The 18,860-nt window shown below is 39.8% G+C and overlaps 1 protein-coding gene across 1 annotated transcript in view; it reads left to right on the forward strand.

Annotated features, from left to right (window-relative positions):
* The window catches only part of LOC126236605 (RAD50-interacting protein 1), a 120,184-nt gene that overhangs the window by 53,770 nt on the left and 47,554 nt on the right, over positions 1-18,860 (forward strand). Inside the window, exons 3-5 of the mRNA XM_049946042.1 lie at positions 842-1,015; positions 2,837-2,968; positions 7,888-8,149. Coding sequence (XP_049801999.1) covers positions 842-1,015; positions 2,837-2,968; positions 7,888-8,149 — 568 coding nt within the window. The remainder of the gene's footprint in view (positions 1-841; positions 1,016-2,836; positions 2,969-7,887; positions 8,150-18,860) is intronic.

Consider the following 18,860-nt stretch of genomic DNA (forward strand, 5'->3'; position numbering starts at 1 on the left):
TGTTGGAGTTGGATTGTCTTCACCATGGATCTGTCATTATCAATGTTGAAACAACATAGAGAGAATGTTGTACACAAAAATATATCACTATTTGTGATGTGAACAATGTTAGGATAAGAGAATGCCCCATTTATTTCATAATGACATTACAAATAAGGGAAAATTGTTATGATGTGTGAGTGACGTGTTTTCTTTCTTCATAAAGTGCCCAGTTCAGTTTATGTTACCCTCAGAAATCTCAATAAAGAGCTTATGGATGTGTTAGTAGTGTTATATATATGGACATGACACTGGTGTTCTTAAACAGAATACCAAACGAAGAGTGGAAAGAAACATTGTTATCTTTCACAGTACTGGTAACAGTATAACTGCTTTGGAGAGTTAGAAGCTAAAAACTCCAAATTTTGAAAATGTATTTGTGTTTGTTACAATAAGCAAGGTGCTTTAGCAAAATCACAGATCCTAATGAACATATGTATGCATTTGGCTGGGCATTGTTTGATACTTGAAGGATCATATTGGTTGCTCAATATCCTTACATGATTAACAACAGCAGTGAGTAGTATTTTCTTGTCCTAAGTTGTGATTTGCACTGTGCCACCTGATAACAGTCTCTTTTCAGTGTAATGTGGAGCACCTCTTATGCATGAAAGCAGCATATTTTAGTTGGAACAGTATTCACAGCCACCTCTGATTTCCTAAATGATAACATTCAGAAGTTTTTAAATTGTATTTTTGAAAATGTATTGATACTTTAACAATCAACATAGTTTTCTCAATGTACAAAATGGAGTTTTGATGATACATGTATAATAACGAGTAATAAATTTTTTTGTTACAGTTGCGATCTAGAAAGTTCTGTGACAGAGAAGGATGACCATAGAAGCATACAGCTCTTCCGTTCACTGTGTGAGCTTAGTGACCAAATTAATTCATCAAAATGCAGTCACCTACTGTCATATCTGCATGAGACAATCAACTTTTGGCACAATTTATTGAAAGACAAGTTGTCTGTGTGAGTATACTTGAACATGTGAATGTCAGAAATTATGCTGTGAGTTTTTGTACAGTGTAAGTAATGCAAAGGAATGTAACTAAGTTTTTTGGATGACTAGTCATTATACATATAATTAAATGAAGGTGAACTTTTTTGTCATTAATATGAGCAGAGAGGTTGTCAAAAAAGAAAGGAATAACAAGCAATTCAGGTAGTCCCATTAGAGGTGGACAGGCAGCACAGTAATGAATGGTAATGCTAACTTTTTACAAATATTAATGTCATTGTGTACTTAATTGGGATGTTTTAAATTGATTTGTACTGAAAGAGCTACCCTCCACCAGGCTTCAGTGTTTTCTCCAGCCCCTCCCCATTCTTCATAACATTCGTGTTCAGCCTGTGATGCCATTCCACATATCTGAAAATTAGTACTGGACTAGTAGCATGTATAATAATATAACATGCCTTCAGTTACCATCCTCTGTCATGGGCACTAGATGTAGATAATACTCTCAACAGTAGTTGCTTCTCAGAAACAATGTAGAGCCCTTCAAGTGCCTAGAATTACAGGCCTCAATAACTTATTGATCAGGATGTTTAAAGTTTCTTCAGAATACTTGCTTTTTTCAGCCTTCTCATGTATAAGATGTGCTGTTAGTTGAATATGCTTATGATATATGAACATTCAGTGATCGATATTAAAGTCTCCTGCAGCAGTTGTCACCATTGAACCAGTGACTTGGAGTGCAGCAAGCTATTCCTATGGAATCCATAAAGTGCCCCTCTCTGTGGACAGAAGCTCATATTGTATCTCATGTAGCAGAATAGTGTAAAAAATAAGTGTGTTTGTGCTATGTGTTCCATTGCTGCCTAACTAACTGAAGTCAAACATTTACTTAGTTTTCAACAAGATCAACAGAAATTGTTAGAGAAAATACCCTAATGCTTTCCAATGTTCTGATGAAAAATGATATGAAATGTAATTCAGATTGTTAATATGAGTGTTTTGTGCAAACCAGTTTCTGCAAATTAAAAGATTTTGACATGGTAAGAGGCACATGTGGCTTGTGACACTCTTCTGTAAAAATTTATAAAGAACCACTTTGATGTTTATTATTAAGATCAGGCACTGTCAGCACAGCCTCAGTGCACAAGGGTTGAAAATGCACCTGTAAGGTTTGAAACTAATATAAATACTGGAACTGTTGACAAAATCAGTAACAAACACTGTAAGAAATTTAATGAAGTTGCTGGTTCCCTGTCAACAAAATGTTGAAAACTGAAAAAAAAAGATCATTGTATTCCCTTGGTACATGCAGCTGGAACTCTTGCTATCTGGACTCTCAGAGAGATGCTGAAAACAATTCAAATCCACCTGTTGAATAGTTTTACACATAGCATCTTGACACATTGAGTTCTCATAAACACACTCATTTTGCCCCAGCCCGGCTTTGTACACAACATGATGAGCACATAGTCCAAAAATCCAAGAACAGAAAAAAATAGCTTTTTTCACCTGATGTAAACAAATTGTTGTATGTAAATAACATTAAAGAGGAGTGAACAGTTACTGCTCAAGAATAAAATTGTTGAGATAATGCCCGTGCCAGCAGTATGTCAGAGGGGTTATAACTAATATTATTGCAGATACTTAGAAAGTGATATACTTAAAATGAAAAGGAAATCTAAGTAAAATACAGTAGGTGAGGCAGACAACATGTCAGTAGCTTTTGAGCCCCATGTCCACTTAACCTTTGTTTGATATCTTTATTCATTTTATTGTAATCATTGTTACTGATATTTTTAAATGTACCATGCTCATGCCTTGTAATTTTTCAGTGAATTTGATGAGGTGTTGCAGTCACTAAAATGGCCCTTTATAAACACCAGTTTGCTAGTTGCAACTCCTCCTCCAGAAGTAACACAGAAGTTCCAGCAGTTGACTGAGTACCTGTTACATTTGCAGTTACCGTATCCTTCAGAAATTCAACAGTGCTAGTTCTATAATTTAAATGTGAACTGTCACTAAAATGTAAGTATGAAAACAGTAGGAACTGGAAGATGTTCAATGATTTTCACTAAATACTCAAAATTTTTGAAATAAATAAATACATGTTGCTGTTGGAGCTCTTTGGTGGATTAAAGAAAGGAACAAGCTTTTATTTGTAAAAAATTAGTAATTACATTAATTACCCATGGACCTGTATGTATATGATTAGATAAATATTCTGCATCTTGTCCTGATAGATAAATAGCAGTAGTACTGGGAATAGATTGCAGAAACAGGGAACATGCATGAAAACCCCACCATTCCTAAATGATCATCATATTTGGTTACTGTGATGATAGTCATCAATGAGCAGCTTCTTGGGCATCTGCTGTGCCCCATTAGCATTAAGTTTGTATAGACCATTTCTCTGAGAAATGTTGAAAAGTAAACATGAATAGAAATTAACGTTTGAAAGGAGTGACTGAGGAATGAATGCAGAGCACATCACTTGTACTAAAATTGTGATTTGGTGCTTAGTTAATAATCCATATAAACTGATAGGCTAATTTGGTTGCAATTGAATGATCAGAATTCAACTAGCCATGTCATAAGTTTCAGAGGAAATGAAGAAGTACTCTCAGGTTTTTGTGTAGTTGTCACCCCACTTTCAGTTATTTAAGAGATTAAATAAGGTGGTTGACAGTTTATTTCAAAAGACTTGTTAGGACACTCCTGGAATGATTGTTGCACCAGCAGTTATGTTTGCATCAGGACCTGTTCGAGGGGAGGACTGTGTGTCACTCCTTCAGGGCCAAGGTAATAATTGAGTAAATCTGATTTGATTCCCTCTGACTTTTCACTTGGCACATTTAGCTCATGTTATCTCACTCGTAGATCATATACATTCTGTGGATGTGATTTCTTTTTAGTATTGTGATTGACATCAGCACTTCATGTTCTGAAATGGTAGCAGAATGATTTCCAGTTTTCATACTCATTCTCTGCTGGGCACTGTGCCAGAAAATGTTATAATAATAAAGATTGATTTATTATTATTATTATAGCACCATGGAGTATATTAATGATAATAATTATAATAGTAATATAATAAATAACACAACCTAAGATCACCCTGATCTGATTGAAAGACACTGTCTGCCGGAACCATCCCACCATGCTGGACGAGCTTGAAGTTCCAATCCAGGTGGTATCTGAATCCATTTCCATTGAGACATTACAGGATGTGATGGAAAGTCTTTGTTCATTTGCACATATCTGTACTGCAAGTGGTGGACATTTTTAAAACATTGTTTGATTGCAAAGACTGCTTGCAGGGGTCAGTTTAATTATTTGTGTTGATACTGTACAAGCTGCACAGCACACAAAACCATCAGTTAGGAACTTTTCCAACTATTTTGAAACTTCTGTATAAAATTCTTACATCTTTCACAATATATACACCTTTTGTTGCACTCGTCTATCTTAATTTTCTAGATATTTAATTTTGAAATCAGGGACTGCTTTACTGGTCACCCTGTAAAAGATAAAGGGGGGAGGGAAAATTACTATAGGGTAAGGGCGGAGAGCTTAATGTAAAATTCCTCTCTCGGTGGGAACTGCTTATGCGTACAAGGAGAGTCCATCATCAATATTGCATATTGTTATCTCTCACAGCTTCACAAGTTGTATAGTGATGTTCCCACACCATTACTCCACCACCACCTTCTATCTTTCAGCAGTTAAAATTATGTACAGAATGTAGTGAGTACCTTGTGGTCAGTGTACTTTCAGATCAGTCTGTAATCTGATTGTGGCCTGGAAATGGTTGCATTACATCAGTGATTCATGGCACCTTAAAAAGGTGTGTCTTTGTTCATTACATACACTGATGAGCCAACACATTATGACTGCCTGCTTAATAGCATGTGGGTCATCCTTTTGAACAATACAGCAGTCATCCTGCATGGCATGGATTCAACATGTCCTTAGTTTTTTTCTAGAGGTATGTAGCACCGGGTATCTGTGCACATCTGATTTGATCCCCTCTGGCTTTTCAGTTGGCACATTTAGCTCATGTTAGCTCACTCTTAGATCATGTACATTCTGTCAACATGATTTTTTTTTAGTACTGTGTTTGACATCACAACACGATCACATGATTCCTGTAAATTATAGTTTGGTGGTTTGTTGAACAGCTATCCACCTGCAAGATGCACTCATGTTGGGGAAGAAACCAAGCATGAAGGGGTGCAGGTGGTCGGCAATAATGTTCACATAGTCCACAACTGTCATGGTGGCTTCGATTACTACCATAGGTTCCATGGAAGTCCAGATGAATGTCACCAGTAGCATAATACTGCTTCCACTGGCCTGTGGTCATGGCACAGTGCGTATTTTTAGTAATGATTCTCCTGGATGGCAGCACATCTGGACTTGACCACTAACCTGTTGTAACAAGAAAGATAACTCATTTGTCCAGGCAACACAAACTGCCAGAAAAAAATAGTTCACCCTTTTAGAGCTTTCCATTTGCACAAGATTTATTGTTGCAACAGTGCATATGGAGTACATGAAACCATTACATTTACAGATGAATAGCACAGGCAGTTCTGAGGTACCGTGCTGAAACACCCATATTAGTATGTGGTGTAGTCCCTATGGGCAGCAATGCAGATGCTGACTCCAGCATCCAGTCAATCTTACAGATGGCAAATACTGCCTGGAATATATTATGGTATGCCAACTCAAACTGCTCACATAGTTCTATAAGAGTTGTTGGTTGATGAGTCGCAAGAGTCACTCCTCGTCCCTTCATATCCCACACTTGCTCGATTGGAGACAGGTCCACAGATTGTGCTGGCCAGGTAGTTGCTGCACATCGTGCAAATCACATTGAGTTTCAGAGGCAGTGTGTGGATGAGCACTGTCCTGTTAGAACAACACATCTCTTTCCTGTTGCAAGAACAGCAAAAAATGGGTCTCATAGCCTTCTGCATGTACAAAATGCTTGTTAGCATCTCCTCCGGAAACATCAAAGGTGAAGGTGAACAAGAGTTGTAGCTTATTGCACGCCAGATAACAGGGCCTGTGGAGGAGGGGGGGCATGCCAGTGTGTCTTGGACAAATGCCCTCTATGAGACAGCACTGCCCCACTGCTAATAACTGGCTTGCAACATGTCTAGGCTCAGAAGCTCTCTTATCTGTGCTGTGGTAGCTGTACAGCTTGCCACTGCTACCCTTACAATACAACAATCATGGTGGGCGTCTGTGCTGCATGGACGTCCAGAACTTCATCTACTGCGTGAGAGTGTTCACGTGACCACTGATACCAGGACTGTTGTGTAACTAATGCAGTATGCCCAACTTGTGTGTCCATTCTCTGAAATGATCTTCCTGCCACTGGGAAGGCCACAATTTCACCTCTTTAAAACTTGCTCAATTGGCTGGAGGAAGCAAGAGTGCATTTCCAGCTCATGGTTGCCTGCGTGCTTCACACATTTGTACTACACTGAGCCTTCTAGCTGTGAGCATTCCCTATTAAAGGATAGACACAAATGGCACTCCGATAGCTACGTCAATATGCTATCTGTTGTCGGACGATGTTGGAATCAGCATCAGTACTTCTACTTTCCTCCAAGTGGCAAATGCCATCATTGGATCAAAATCAATCTCATCTTTTAAGGTGTACGATTCCCCCCCCCCCCCCCCCCCCCCAGCAGTGTATTTCTATCGATCCAGGATTCAATATCTTTGATCCCATGCCCACTGTAGTTGCAACTGACTGTGTTGTTGGGTCAAAGTGGGAGCATGTAGGGATCATCTGCTGTGGAATCCCATGTTCAATAGTGTGTGCTGAACTTTATGCTCTGAAACACCTGTACCTGCATCAGCATTTCACTGTGTCATCAGGCATTCAGTTGTGCAGTGGGTAGTGGTTATAATGTTTGGGTTCATGGTGTACTTTTTGGTTGCATGACATGTATGTTAGTTGTCTGCAGCTCTCAGTAGGCAATTTGCCTTGAATCATGGTGATTGATGCTGTTGCAGTGTTCAGTGCAAGTTGCTGGGAAAACGTATTGACAATCACATCTTGGTTTTAGAGGGGGACAGTGGCCCCTCGGAAGGGTTGTGACACTTGTATTACACAGTATGAGTTATGACTGACTGTTGATTTGAGCCTGTGATACATCCTGGAGATGACACACTTAGGTACATGAGGAACGTGGATGATCTGTATTTGTGTCCAGACTTCTTCCAAGAGAACACAGAAAACCCTCAAATATTCTGTTGATGATCAACAACATTATAACACCAATTTATGCATCCATATCACAGTTTTAATTACTTCCTCATGTTTCAAAGATGGCTTGTGAATACATGTGTAGTATTTGTGGTCACTCACTTCTTGTTAAAGCTATGGAATCTTTTGCATTGTATACAAACATCCTTCCTTTGAATTTATCTGTAACTGTTTGTTACTTTCATTTTTGGCATATTTTACTGCATTTGATTGCAATTTTTTTCATATCAGAACCAAAAAAAATTGCTTTAATTTAATCATTATTTTTTCCTCTCCTTTTATTCTTTGTGTGTGAAGTATTATTATTTTCCCCTTTGCCCATACCTTCTCTTCCATTCCCTTCTTAAGTATAGTTTGACTCATTTGCACATTACATTCTTTTTATGTATATACTGCGCTTGAAGCTAAATTTAAATTATGTAATGCTACTCATTTATGTTTAGTGACAGTTAAAACTTCTCAATGGACTGTAAATAGTATTCAGTTTTCATTACTTGTGGTATAATCAGCTCCAGCTTTAGTGTTGTGGATAACAAACAATGTTTCACACAGCATTAGTATAATGCCTGAATAATTTGTTTTTCCTTAATGTCTGTCCAGAACAAATATGAAAACACACAAAGTCACATCTTCAGTTGCTATTGACTTTGAACCTCTCTCACTCCCTCTCTCCCTTTTGTTACGACCTCTGAGAAAACGATTCATGTTTCATTTCTATGGCACAAGGCAAACCAATAGACCTGATAAACCTGAGTGGTTTTTCTCCCAAATATTGACATGGATTCGAGACCATGAGAAGTTTGTAAATCAGTGGGTACAACCAGTATACAACAGTAATGGATTATCACACATTTCAGCAAAGGTGAGTATTGAGAACTTCTAACTGTTAGAAATTTGACTCGCCAGTAACCATCCACTTTTAATAACATTTATTCCATGCTGCATTTAATTTTGAGGAAACTGATTCAATTGTTTGGCAATGTGCTTCACATTTAACTGAAAAACCATATTTCATTGCTTCATTGGCTGGTCCATAATGAGAAAATATACAAAGATGAACTACATTGAAATAATCTCTATCATGCCAAGCTCCACTGCTGATTGACACTTACATTTATGATTACTGAAAACCACCACAGTTGTATTAACCCACATTTATTGTATCATTACTGGTTTCGTTGCTTTAGAACAGCATCAGGTTGCTGAGTTATGCCAATACCTGGATGTAAAAAGACAAAATTCAGATACATTGATAACATAAATACTCTGCCTACTGTCTGGTGGAAGCATGGTGAATAGTAAGTGCATGCTACATGGCATGCTGTGTACTGTAGCCTGTCCAGATAGTCGCATGCACTTACTGCTCACCATATTTCTGCAAGGCAGTTGGCAGAATGTTTATGCGAATATCATTTCTGGATTTTGTTTGTGACATTGTCTACGACAATCAGACCTTGTATATCATGATATTGGCACAACTCCGCAACCTGATGATGTTCTAAAGGAACAAATCCAGTTGTTACACAATAAATTTGTGTTTGACAACTGTGGTTCTTTTCATTAATATTACAGGACTACATTGTTAGTTGCTTATTCTTTCTATTTATACAAAATATTTCTTAATTATTAAGTCAAATTAGCAGATACAAAAAATATTCATTGAAATTGGTCTTATATTTTACTACCATGTGATGCACCCTGTTAAGCAATAGCATGGAGAATGAGATTAGTTAGAAATAACAGAACTGTCCGAGGATTCATTAGAAGACAGCATCCAGTCATAACAATATCTGTGGGTGCTCATATTTGCTTGACATTGCTGTACAATGTGATTTCCTTCGGAACAATAATCTATAGTGTTATAAGACCCCAAGTTTGTGAGTATGAAATGGGCAGAAAAAGCCAGCTGTGAGTAGTGTTAACATTCATATTTTGGAATATGAAAACAGGATGATGATGAATCAGGCATTCCAACTATTCACTGCGTCCTTAATATTCACCAAACTTCATGGATTTTTTGACACAGTCATTGCCTTTTTAGGGAAAAACCTTGCAGAAAAAGCTGCAAATATGAGGAAAGACATTATAGAACTTAATGGCACAGCCTAAACTCTCATAAACATAAATTATATGCATTTGTACCCTCATCTGAGTAGTTGTAAAATATGTTGAAAAATATTTCCAACAGTCATCTTGCTCTAAACATGCATGTTGTGCATGACTGCTTTCAAGAAGTTAGGAGCTAGTTACTAAATGCAAACCACAGACTGTTCACAAAAATAAGCCATTATCACACTTGGAAAAATGTACACAGTCTTTTCCTTCCATGTTCTGTTAATGAATTGAGAAAACTTGGAAACAGTAGTACAGTAACAAAATCACCTCTGAAAGTTGGGTTTGGACATATACAGGGTGACACAGATAACGGGAACATTTCCACAGTCCAATAAAACTAGAAGTGATGAAGGAAAGAAATTGCTTTCATAGTAATTGAAACGTTACAACTTTGCCACTTATGAAACATTGATGGCATTTATCAATTTTTAAAACTTACGTCGTTTAGATGGCATCCTCCTGTATGAATACATTCGTGAAATCTGCTGTTGTGATTCCTCGTTGACCACTGCAGCGTTTCAGCTGGGATACTGTTTTAACTCATCCAGGGATTTTGGTCGAGTCATGTAGACTTTGCTCTTGATATAGCCCCACAAGGAAAAATCACAAACGGATAAATCTGGCAATCTAGGGGGCCAGGGACTGTTACCAAATCGTGAGATCACACGGTTGCAAAACAATTCTCGCACATATGGTTCAAATGGTTCAAATGGCTCTGAGCACTATGGGACTCAACTGCTGTGGTCATAAGTCCCCTAGAACTTAGAACTACTTAAACCTAACTAACCTAAGGACAGCACACAACACCCAGCCATCACGAGGCAGAGAAAATCCCTGACCCCGCCGGGAATCGAACCCGGGAACCCGGGCGTGGGAAGCGAGAACGCTACCGCACGACCAGGAGATGCGGGCTCTCGCACATATGCCAATGATTGCCATGCAGTGTGCAATGTCACTCCTCAGGCTTCTTGAACATATGGAAAGTTGTTCAATGCAGATGTAACAAAAGTTCGTAACATCTCCACGTAACGATCGATATTTACAATTATTGTGTTTCCCTGTTCATTTGCAAAAAAATATGATCCGATAATCCCATGTGATGAAACACCTCATCATACTGTCACTTTACTAGCTTGAAAAGGGCGCTCATGAATGTCATTAGTATTTGTGTTTGCCCAGTAACAGTAGTTCTGTTTATTCTCATAACCTGTGAGATGAAAATGTGCCTCATCTGACATCCACAACTGGTTTAGAAATTAATCATCATTGTTTATTTTTGTTATCATTTGGTGACAGAATCCTAATCGTAACCGGTAATTGTTGTCCTTCAATTGTTGGACCATCTGTAGTTTGTACGGATGAAATTTTAAAACGAGATGAAAAATTTTGCGAACACTCTCCCGAGACATTCCAACCACTGCTGCTTGCTTACGAAGTGAATGCCGTGGGCTCTGTAAGACAGATTTGTGTACAACATCAATGTTCACTGGAGAACGTACACTTCTTGGTCGTCCTGTTGGTTTCTTCTTGATTGCAGATTCAGTCTCTTCAAAGGTATTAATCCAACATTTTATCACTTGTTTCGACAGAATGGCATCATTATGTGCTAAATTCTAAAAGCATCGAAACTCCCTCTGCACCGCTCCCAAACTATCATTGTTTTTATAAAACATTTTTGTGGCTAACACACGCTGTTGTCCTACTGAAATGGCAGACTGTTTACTCACTAACTGTCATGAACCTGCAGCACTGCCACCTGCCCAAGGCTGCCACTACTCATGTCAAACATTCCCGTTATTCTGTATCACCCTGTAGATGTCATGTAGAAGGAACTACCACCTCATAAATATTATGAAAATTCACAGAAGAGGAGTTTCACATGTTAAAGTACATTTGGTCACTCAGTTCATGTGGAAGTCATGAGTACAGTTAAGCTCCATAATCAATGAAATCTCTCTCTCTCTCTCTCTCTCTCTCTCTCTCTCTCTCTCTCTCTCTCTCTCTCCCTCTCCCTCTCCCTCTCCACCCTCCCCCCCTCCCTCCCTCCCTCCCTCCCTCCCTCCCTCCCTCCCTCCCTCCCTCCCTCCCTCTGCCTTTGTTTCTCTTTTTCTTTGATTCATTCATTTTTTCTTTCTTTGAGCAGAAAATGACTACTTGTTAATGAAGTTTGAAGTCTTACAAAGTTGGAATAGGAGTTTAGTCAGTGTAAACCAGTCATGAATAATATTTTACTCAATGGAAGAAGGTGCTACAGAAGTTATATTGTTATTTAATTGGATAGATAAAAAAATCTACTGACCAAGCAGTGGCAGAACACACACATAAAAGACTGTTGTGATTGGCAAGCTTTTGGAGCCAGTTCTAAGCCTAGGGGACTGATGACCTGAGATGTTAAGTCTCATAGTTCTTAGAGCCATTTGAACCATTTGAGAAGGAAATACTGATTTTTGGGGACTGCATTGGACAAGATTTGAAAACCTGAGGGCTTAAAGGTGAAGACAGGGTGATATGCAAGACAGAGATTACTACTAAAGCATTGTGCAGGAGGTAATAAGAGTGAGAAGCTAAGTGCATTGTACGTAACAGAGGTGGGAGGGGGCAGTGAAAAATAGATGGAAAAGACAATGAAAGATGTAGGAAATTAAAACAGAGTGAGGCAAAGCATAATAACAATGAAGAAAAGCTGAGACGGAAGAAATTAATGTAAATTAAGGCCAGATGGGTGGCGAGAACCAAGGACATGTTGTAGTGCTGGTTCCCCCTGCGGAGTTCTGAAAAACTGGTGTCTGGTGGAAGAATCCATATGGCACATGTGGGGAAACAGACACCGAGGTCACGAATGTCATGTTGTAGAGCATGCTCTGAACAGTATATTGTGAGTTGCCAGTGTATACCCTCTGCCTATGCCAATTCTTCCTAATGGATAATTTGGTGATAGTCATGCCAATGTAGAAGGCTGACCAGTGTTTCCTTAATAGCTGGTAAATGACATGTATCATTTCCCTTTGACAGTATATGTTTTGCCAGTTACAGGGCTATTACAAGTGGTGGTAGGAGGGTGCATGGGGCAAGTCTTGTAGCTGGGATGGTCACAGGAGTAGGAGCCATAGTGTAGGGAGATGGGTGCAGAGGGAGCATAGGGTCTGACAAGAATATTGCAGGGATTGGGAGGGCGACAGAAAGCTATTGTAGATGTGGTGAGCAAAATCTCAGACAGAATGGATCTCATTTCAGGGCATGGTTTTAGGAAACCATGGCCCTGTTGAAGTAGCTGATTAACACATTCCAGACCAGGATAATACTAAGTTACCAATGGTGTGCTCCAAAGCTGTTTTGTGGAGGGATCAGAAGTACCAGGACTGGATGTGATAGCTTGAGAAATCTGCTTTTGAACTAGACTGGTGGGGTAATTACCTGCAGTGAAGGCTGAGGTGAGAATGGTGATGTATTGCTGTAAAGAGTCTGCATCCGAACAAATATGTTTGCCTCAGATGCCAAGGCTGTATGGGAGGGAACATTTGACATGAAAAGGATGACAACTGTCAAAATGTAAGTACTGCTGTTTGTTGGTAGGCTTAATGTGGACGACCATATAGCTCCTACCCCTGTGACTGTCCCCGCTGTAAGATTTTGAAAAATTAGGAATAATTAGTGAATCTCAGTATGGTTTTAGGAAAAAGTTGTCTACTGTGGATGCTATAGACTTTGTAGTCAAATACTTACATCAAGTGTTTGAGGATAAGGGCTATGCTCAACTCACATTTTGTGATCTAAGCAAAGCTTTTGACTGTGTAAAGCATAAGCCACTGGAATTCTATGGCATTAGACATAACAGCCTTAAATTAATAAAATCATATCTTCAGAATCGTAAGCAAGTTGTTTGTGTAGGGAGAGAAATGTCGAGTATAGAGCAAGTCAAGGTAGGTGTTCCGCAGGGATCTGTGCTGGGCCCCTTTTTGTTCCTGATAATGATAAATGATCTGCCGTCATTTATCAAGTCCACCACTGTGTTGTATGCAGATGATACAACATTTCTTCATGCTAGTGAGGATTTCAATAGCCTTAAAACTTGTGCAGCAAAGACAATTGACAAAGCATCCTATTGGTTCAAGGCAAATGGATTCCTGCTGAATGAAAACAAAACACAGCAGATGGTCTGTAGTCTTAGAGACAAGCTTCTGTCAGATGATCCAAGTTATGTCAAATTTTTGGGGGTATACATTGATGATAAATTATCTTGGGGTCAACATGTACAATATATTAGTGGTAAATTGTCTAGAGTTATTTACCTGTTAAGGCGACTTATGGATTGTGTTCCTGAAAAATATGTTAGAACATCCTATTTTTCATTCTTTCAGAGTATAATAACATATGGAATTATTTTGTGGGGGAACTCTAGCTGTGTACATGACATATTAATACTGCAAAAAAAAGCTATTAGGATAATTACTGGTTCTGCATATAAGGCACACTGTAAACCATTGTTCTGTGAACAGAAAATCATGACTGTTATAAACTTGTACATATACTATGTTCTAATTTATACGAAGAAGAAATTACCAGAAACAAAAACCAGAGAAAATGTACACAGCCACAATACAAGAAGGAATAGGTGCCTCTATATTCGTTACCACAGGTTGTCAAAGCCACTCAACAGCTACGAAATCATGGGGTACAAATTATTTAATAAACTTCCTCAATCTGTTCAAGAATTACCTGAACAATTATTCAAACAAACAATTCATGACTGGCTAGTCCTCCACCCATTCTATAACATAAGAGAATTTATCAACTGTAATATAATACTATAATGTTAACAAGAAACCTGTTGTTTCTTTCAAACTATTAATTGTATTTTAGTATGTATATGACATTGTCTATTGCTGTAATGGCCGAATGACAATAAAATTATTATTATTATTATTATTATTATTACTATTACCTACAGTAGCCCTGTAACTGGCAAAACATATACTACCAAAGGAAATGACACATTTCATATACCAGCTATTATGTAAACGCTGTTCGTAATTATCAATTATGATGAATGGGCAGAGGCACAGGGTATATGCTAGCAACTCGCAATGTCCTGTTGCAGAGCATGCTCTACAACATGACATTCGTGACCTTGGCACCTGTTTCACCACATGCACCATCTGGATTCCTCTCCCAGACACCAGTTTCTCAGAACTCCGCAGGTGGGAACTAGCACTACAACATGTCCTTGGTTCTCGCCACCCACCTGGCCTTAATTTACGTTAATTTCTTCCATCTCAGCTTTTCTTCGCTGTAACTACTCTTAGCTTCACTCTGTTTTAATTTCCTACATCTTTCAGTGTCTTTTCCATTGAGTTTTCACCGCCTCATCACACCTCTGTTATGTACAATGCACGTAGCTTCTCACTTTTATTAACTAGTGTGTGATGTTTTAGTAGTAATCTCTGTCTTGTATATTACCCTGTCTTCCACCTTTAAGCTCTCAGGTTTTCAAATCTTGTCTGATGCAGTCTCCAACAATCAGAATTTCCTTCTCGTTCCCTATGGTAAGTCTCCCTTGACCCGCGGTTCTGGGTGACTTTCCCAAAATCTACCCTTTTTCCTAGACCTCTCCAATCCTTTTCCTTCACCCTTCTTCCTTCTCCATCAACACTTCTGCCTGAGAAGGTGCCACTGGCTCCAAAAACTTGCCAATCATAACACTCTTTTATGTATATGTTCTGCTGTCACTTGGTGAGTAGATTTTTTATCTGACCGATTGAATAATAGTATCAATAATTGATTGTTTTAGAAGTTATATTGTGCTAGATAGGTTGGAGGATTTGAATAAAACATCTTCATTGCCATTTATTAACAGTAGGAGTATGCTCTCGTTCTGTGACTACACCTTCAGATCGGTGCATTGGTGATATGATCTTGCTAAATTTCTCTTTCCATTGAATTTACATTGGAACACTTTATGTGGCTCTGTCTTCTGCAGCATACAGATAACAAGCTTGTACCGTGCCATACATATTGGTATGTCTGTACATCATATACTTTTCATCTAATGCCTTTCTTTTCTTATACACTCCTGGAAATTGAAATAAGAACACCGTGAATTCATTGTCCCAGGAAGGGGAAACTTTATTGACACATTCCTGGGGTCAGATACATCACATGATCACACTGACAGAACCACAGGCACATAGACACAGGTAACAGAGCATGCACAATGTCGGCACTAGTACAGTGTATATCCACCTTTCGCAGCAATGCAGGCTGCTATTCTCCCATGGAGACGATCGTAGAGATGCTGGATGTAGTCCTGTGGAACGGCTTGCCATGCCATTTCCACCTGGCGCCTCAGTTGGACCAGGGTTCGTGCTGGACGTGCAGACCGCGTGAGACGACGCTTCATCCAGTCCCAAACATGCTCAATGGGGGACAGATCCAGAGATCTTGCTGGCCAGGGTAGTTGACTTACACCTTCTAGAGCACGTTGGATGGCACGGGATACATGCGGACGTGCATTGTCCTGTTGGAACAGCAAGTTCCCTTGCCGGTCTAGGAATGGTAGAACGATGGGTTCGATGACGGTTTGGATGTACCGTGCACTATTCAGTGTCCCCTCGACGATCACCAGTGGTGTACGGCCAGTGTAGGAGATCGCTCCCCACACCATGATGCCGGGTGTTGGCCCTGTGTGCCTCGGTCGTATGCAGTCCTGATTGTGGCGCTCACCTGCACGGCGCCAAACACGCATACGACCATCATTGGCACCAAGGCAGAAGCGACTCTCATCGCTGAAGACGACACGTCTCCATTCGTCCCTCCATTAACGCCTGTCGCGACACCACTGGAGGCGGGCTGCACGATGTTGGGGCGTGAGCGGAAGACGGCCTAACGGTGTGCGGGACCGTAGCCCAGCTTCATGGAGACGGTTGCGAATGGTCCTCGCCGATACCCCAGGAGCAACAGTGTCCCTAATTTGCTGGGAAGTGGCGGTGCGGTCCCCTACGGCACTGTGTAGGATCCTACGGTCTTGGCGTGCATCCGTGCGTCACTGCGGTCCGGTCCCAGGTCGACGGGCACGTGCACCTTCCGCCGACCACTGGCGACAACATCTATGTACTGTGGAGACCTCACGCCCCACGTGTTGAGCAATTCGGTGGTACGTCCACCCGGCCTCCCGCATGCCCACTATACGCCCTCGCTCAAAGTCCGTCAACTGCACATACGGTTCACGTCCATGCTGTCGCGGCATGCTACCAGTGTTAAAGACTGCGATGGAGCTCCGTATGCCACAGCAAACTGGCTGACACTGACGGCGGTGGTGCACAAATGCTGTGCAGCTAGCGCCATTCGACGGCCAACACCGCGGTTCCTGGTGTGTCCGCTGTGCCGTGCGTGTGATCATTGCTTGTACAGCCCTCTCGCAGTGTCCGGAGCAAGTATGGTGGGCCTGACACACCGGTGTCAATGTGTTCATTTTTTCATTTCCAGGAGTGTAGTTTCACTTTTCACTCTGTCTGTACTGTTTAGGGGGTGCAAAAATCTCACCTGTGCACTGTTTATTTTGGCTGTCTCTGAAATAACTGTCAGGTGTAATCGGTACTTTTCCGGTTCATATTCTAACTCTTCTGTTTATTATAATTCCTTGTACATTTTAGGTTCCAAACTCCTAATAAACATATTTCCTTTTCCTACTGCCTTTTTTCATCAAGCATTTATCCGTCTGATTGACTGTCTCTCTAGTTTTTCAGGTGCACCTGCAGTATGAAATACTGATCTTTTCTGCAGGGATGGTGGTGGGGAGGGGGGTGGGGGGGGTGGAGGAGGGGGGTTGCTATCCTGCACAAGGCAGTGGTTCTTCATGGTTTGGTTTGCCTTTACTGTCAGTTCTGTTGTGTACTGGAGGTTCCCTCTCTGCTGGCACTGCATGACCATTCAGGTCATGCATTAGTAGAATAATGATTATCATATCATTGTTATCTAGCTTGCCTCCATGATGAGCCTTGTGGCAAGAATGCCGCCATTTCTCTACCATCATCAGTTTCTTTGTCATCTTTTCTATCAACAATCATGTCATACTTTAATTAAGCCCTTCTTCAACTAATATCATGTATTAGGATGTTGATATTTTATGCAACCTTGCAGATGGAGCACTATGAGCAATTCTTAATTCTCTGTTTCCTACAAGCACACACAGCATTACAATCTTTGAAACAACAGAGTTTGTGTTGAAAAGTTTCTGCATAGGTTGTTTGGCTGTTGTGATGGGGAATAGCCTGTGCATTGTCAGCTTCCAGTTTCATAGATTGGGACCCATTTAGTGTCCATCTGACAACTGGACTTGCAGAAATGTCATCTAGAAGTGCTGTTGATGAATCTTGCTCAATAGGAGGAACTGCAAACAACTTGAAATCATTTTTCATAAAAGTTTTGTGAAAACAATGAACCACATTTTTTTCATTGAGTGCAATTGAACAGAGGAAATCTGCTTGCAATTCTGCAATGCAATTTTTTCATCAGAAACATCCACAAGTAGTATGATGATGTTTTAAAACTTCTGTAGCCATTTGTACCTCTTTGTGTTTCTCCAGAACCTTTGCAAATTTCGTGTACCTCTACCTAAAAACTGCAGACCTAGAGATGCACCAGCTGAAGAAATATGGAAACCAACAAACAAAAACAAATTTTTTGTCAGTGGATAATACAGTAAGAATTACTAACTACAACTACACAGAGTGATGAGCAAGAAAAGATAGGCCAGCATTATAGCTCTGGATTTATTAGATCACATCCACTCATAAATGAATTATAATTTATTCTCAGCAGCCCCATCCCTCTTTTTCCATTCTTTTACAATCTGAATTTATGATATGAATATAATATCACTGGGGATTGACAGACTGACCCTGAAGCAAATGATTTGAAGTTATTAGTTGATTCTATATTCATAATTGATTTTTATTTATTAATTCAGAAGTAAACAAAATTTTTCATTTGTGCTTCCGGAGTGGAAAGATTGGATGTCCAAGTGCTGTTCTTTTATTTGGCTCCTTCCGTGTTCTGTGACCCCCCCCCCTCCCCCTTCCCACAACCCCCTCTTTCTTGCCTCTAATCACCAGTGATTCAGTATGGTGTCCATCTTAAATGACTTTTGTTTATGTTCTCTCAGTATGATATATGATGTATACAAGGGTGCAATTTGAAGTGGGTTTATTTCTTTTACTGAAAATGAACAATGACTTCTTGTAACTTGAAGAAATGAAAATTGATCTGGGAAATAAATCAAAATTGGTACCTTAAATAATTCGGGAAGAAAAAGTAGAAAGAAGGTAATCAGTGAACTGTCAGTGAGTTGTACAACATGTCCCTTCAGTGTAAGAACACACACATTTATTTGTCTTCTAAAGTCAGCATTAAGCAGCAGTTGTGTTTGTATTTCATAATGTTCTGTGCAACATGTAGAGCGA

This window comes from Schistocerca nitens, chromosome 2, assembly GCF_023898315.1.
Source record: "Schistocerca nitens isolate TAMUIC-IGC-003100 chromosome 2, iqSchNite1.1, whole genome shotgun sequence".
Lineage (NCBI taxonomy): Eukaryota > Metazoa > Arthropoda > Insecta > Orthoptera > Acrididae > Schistocerca > Schistocerca nitens.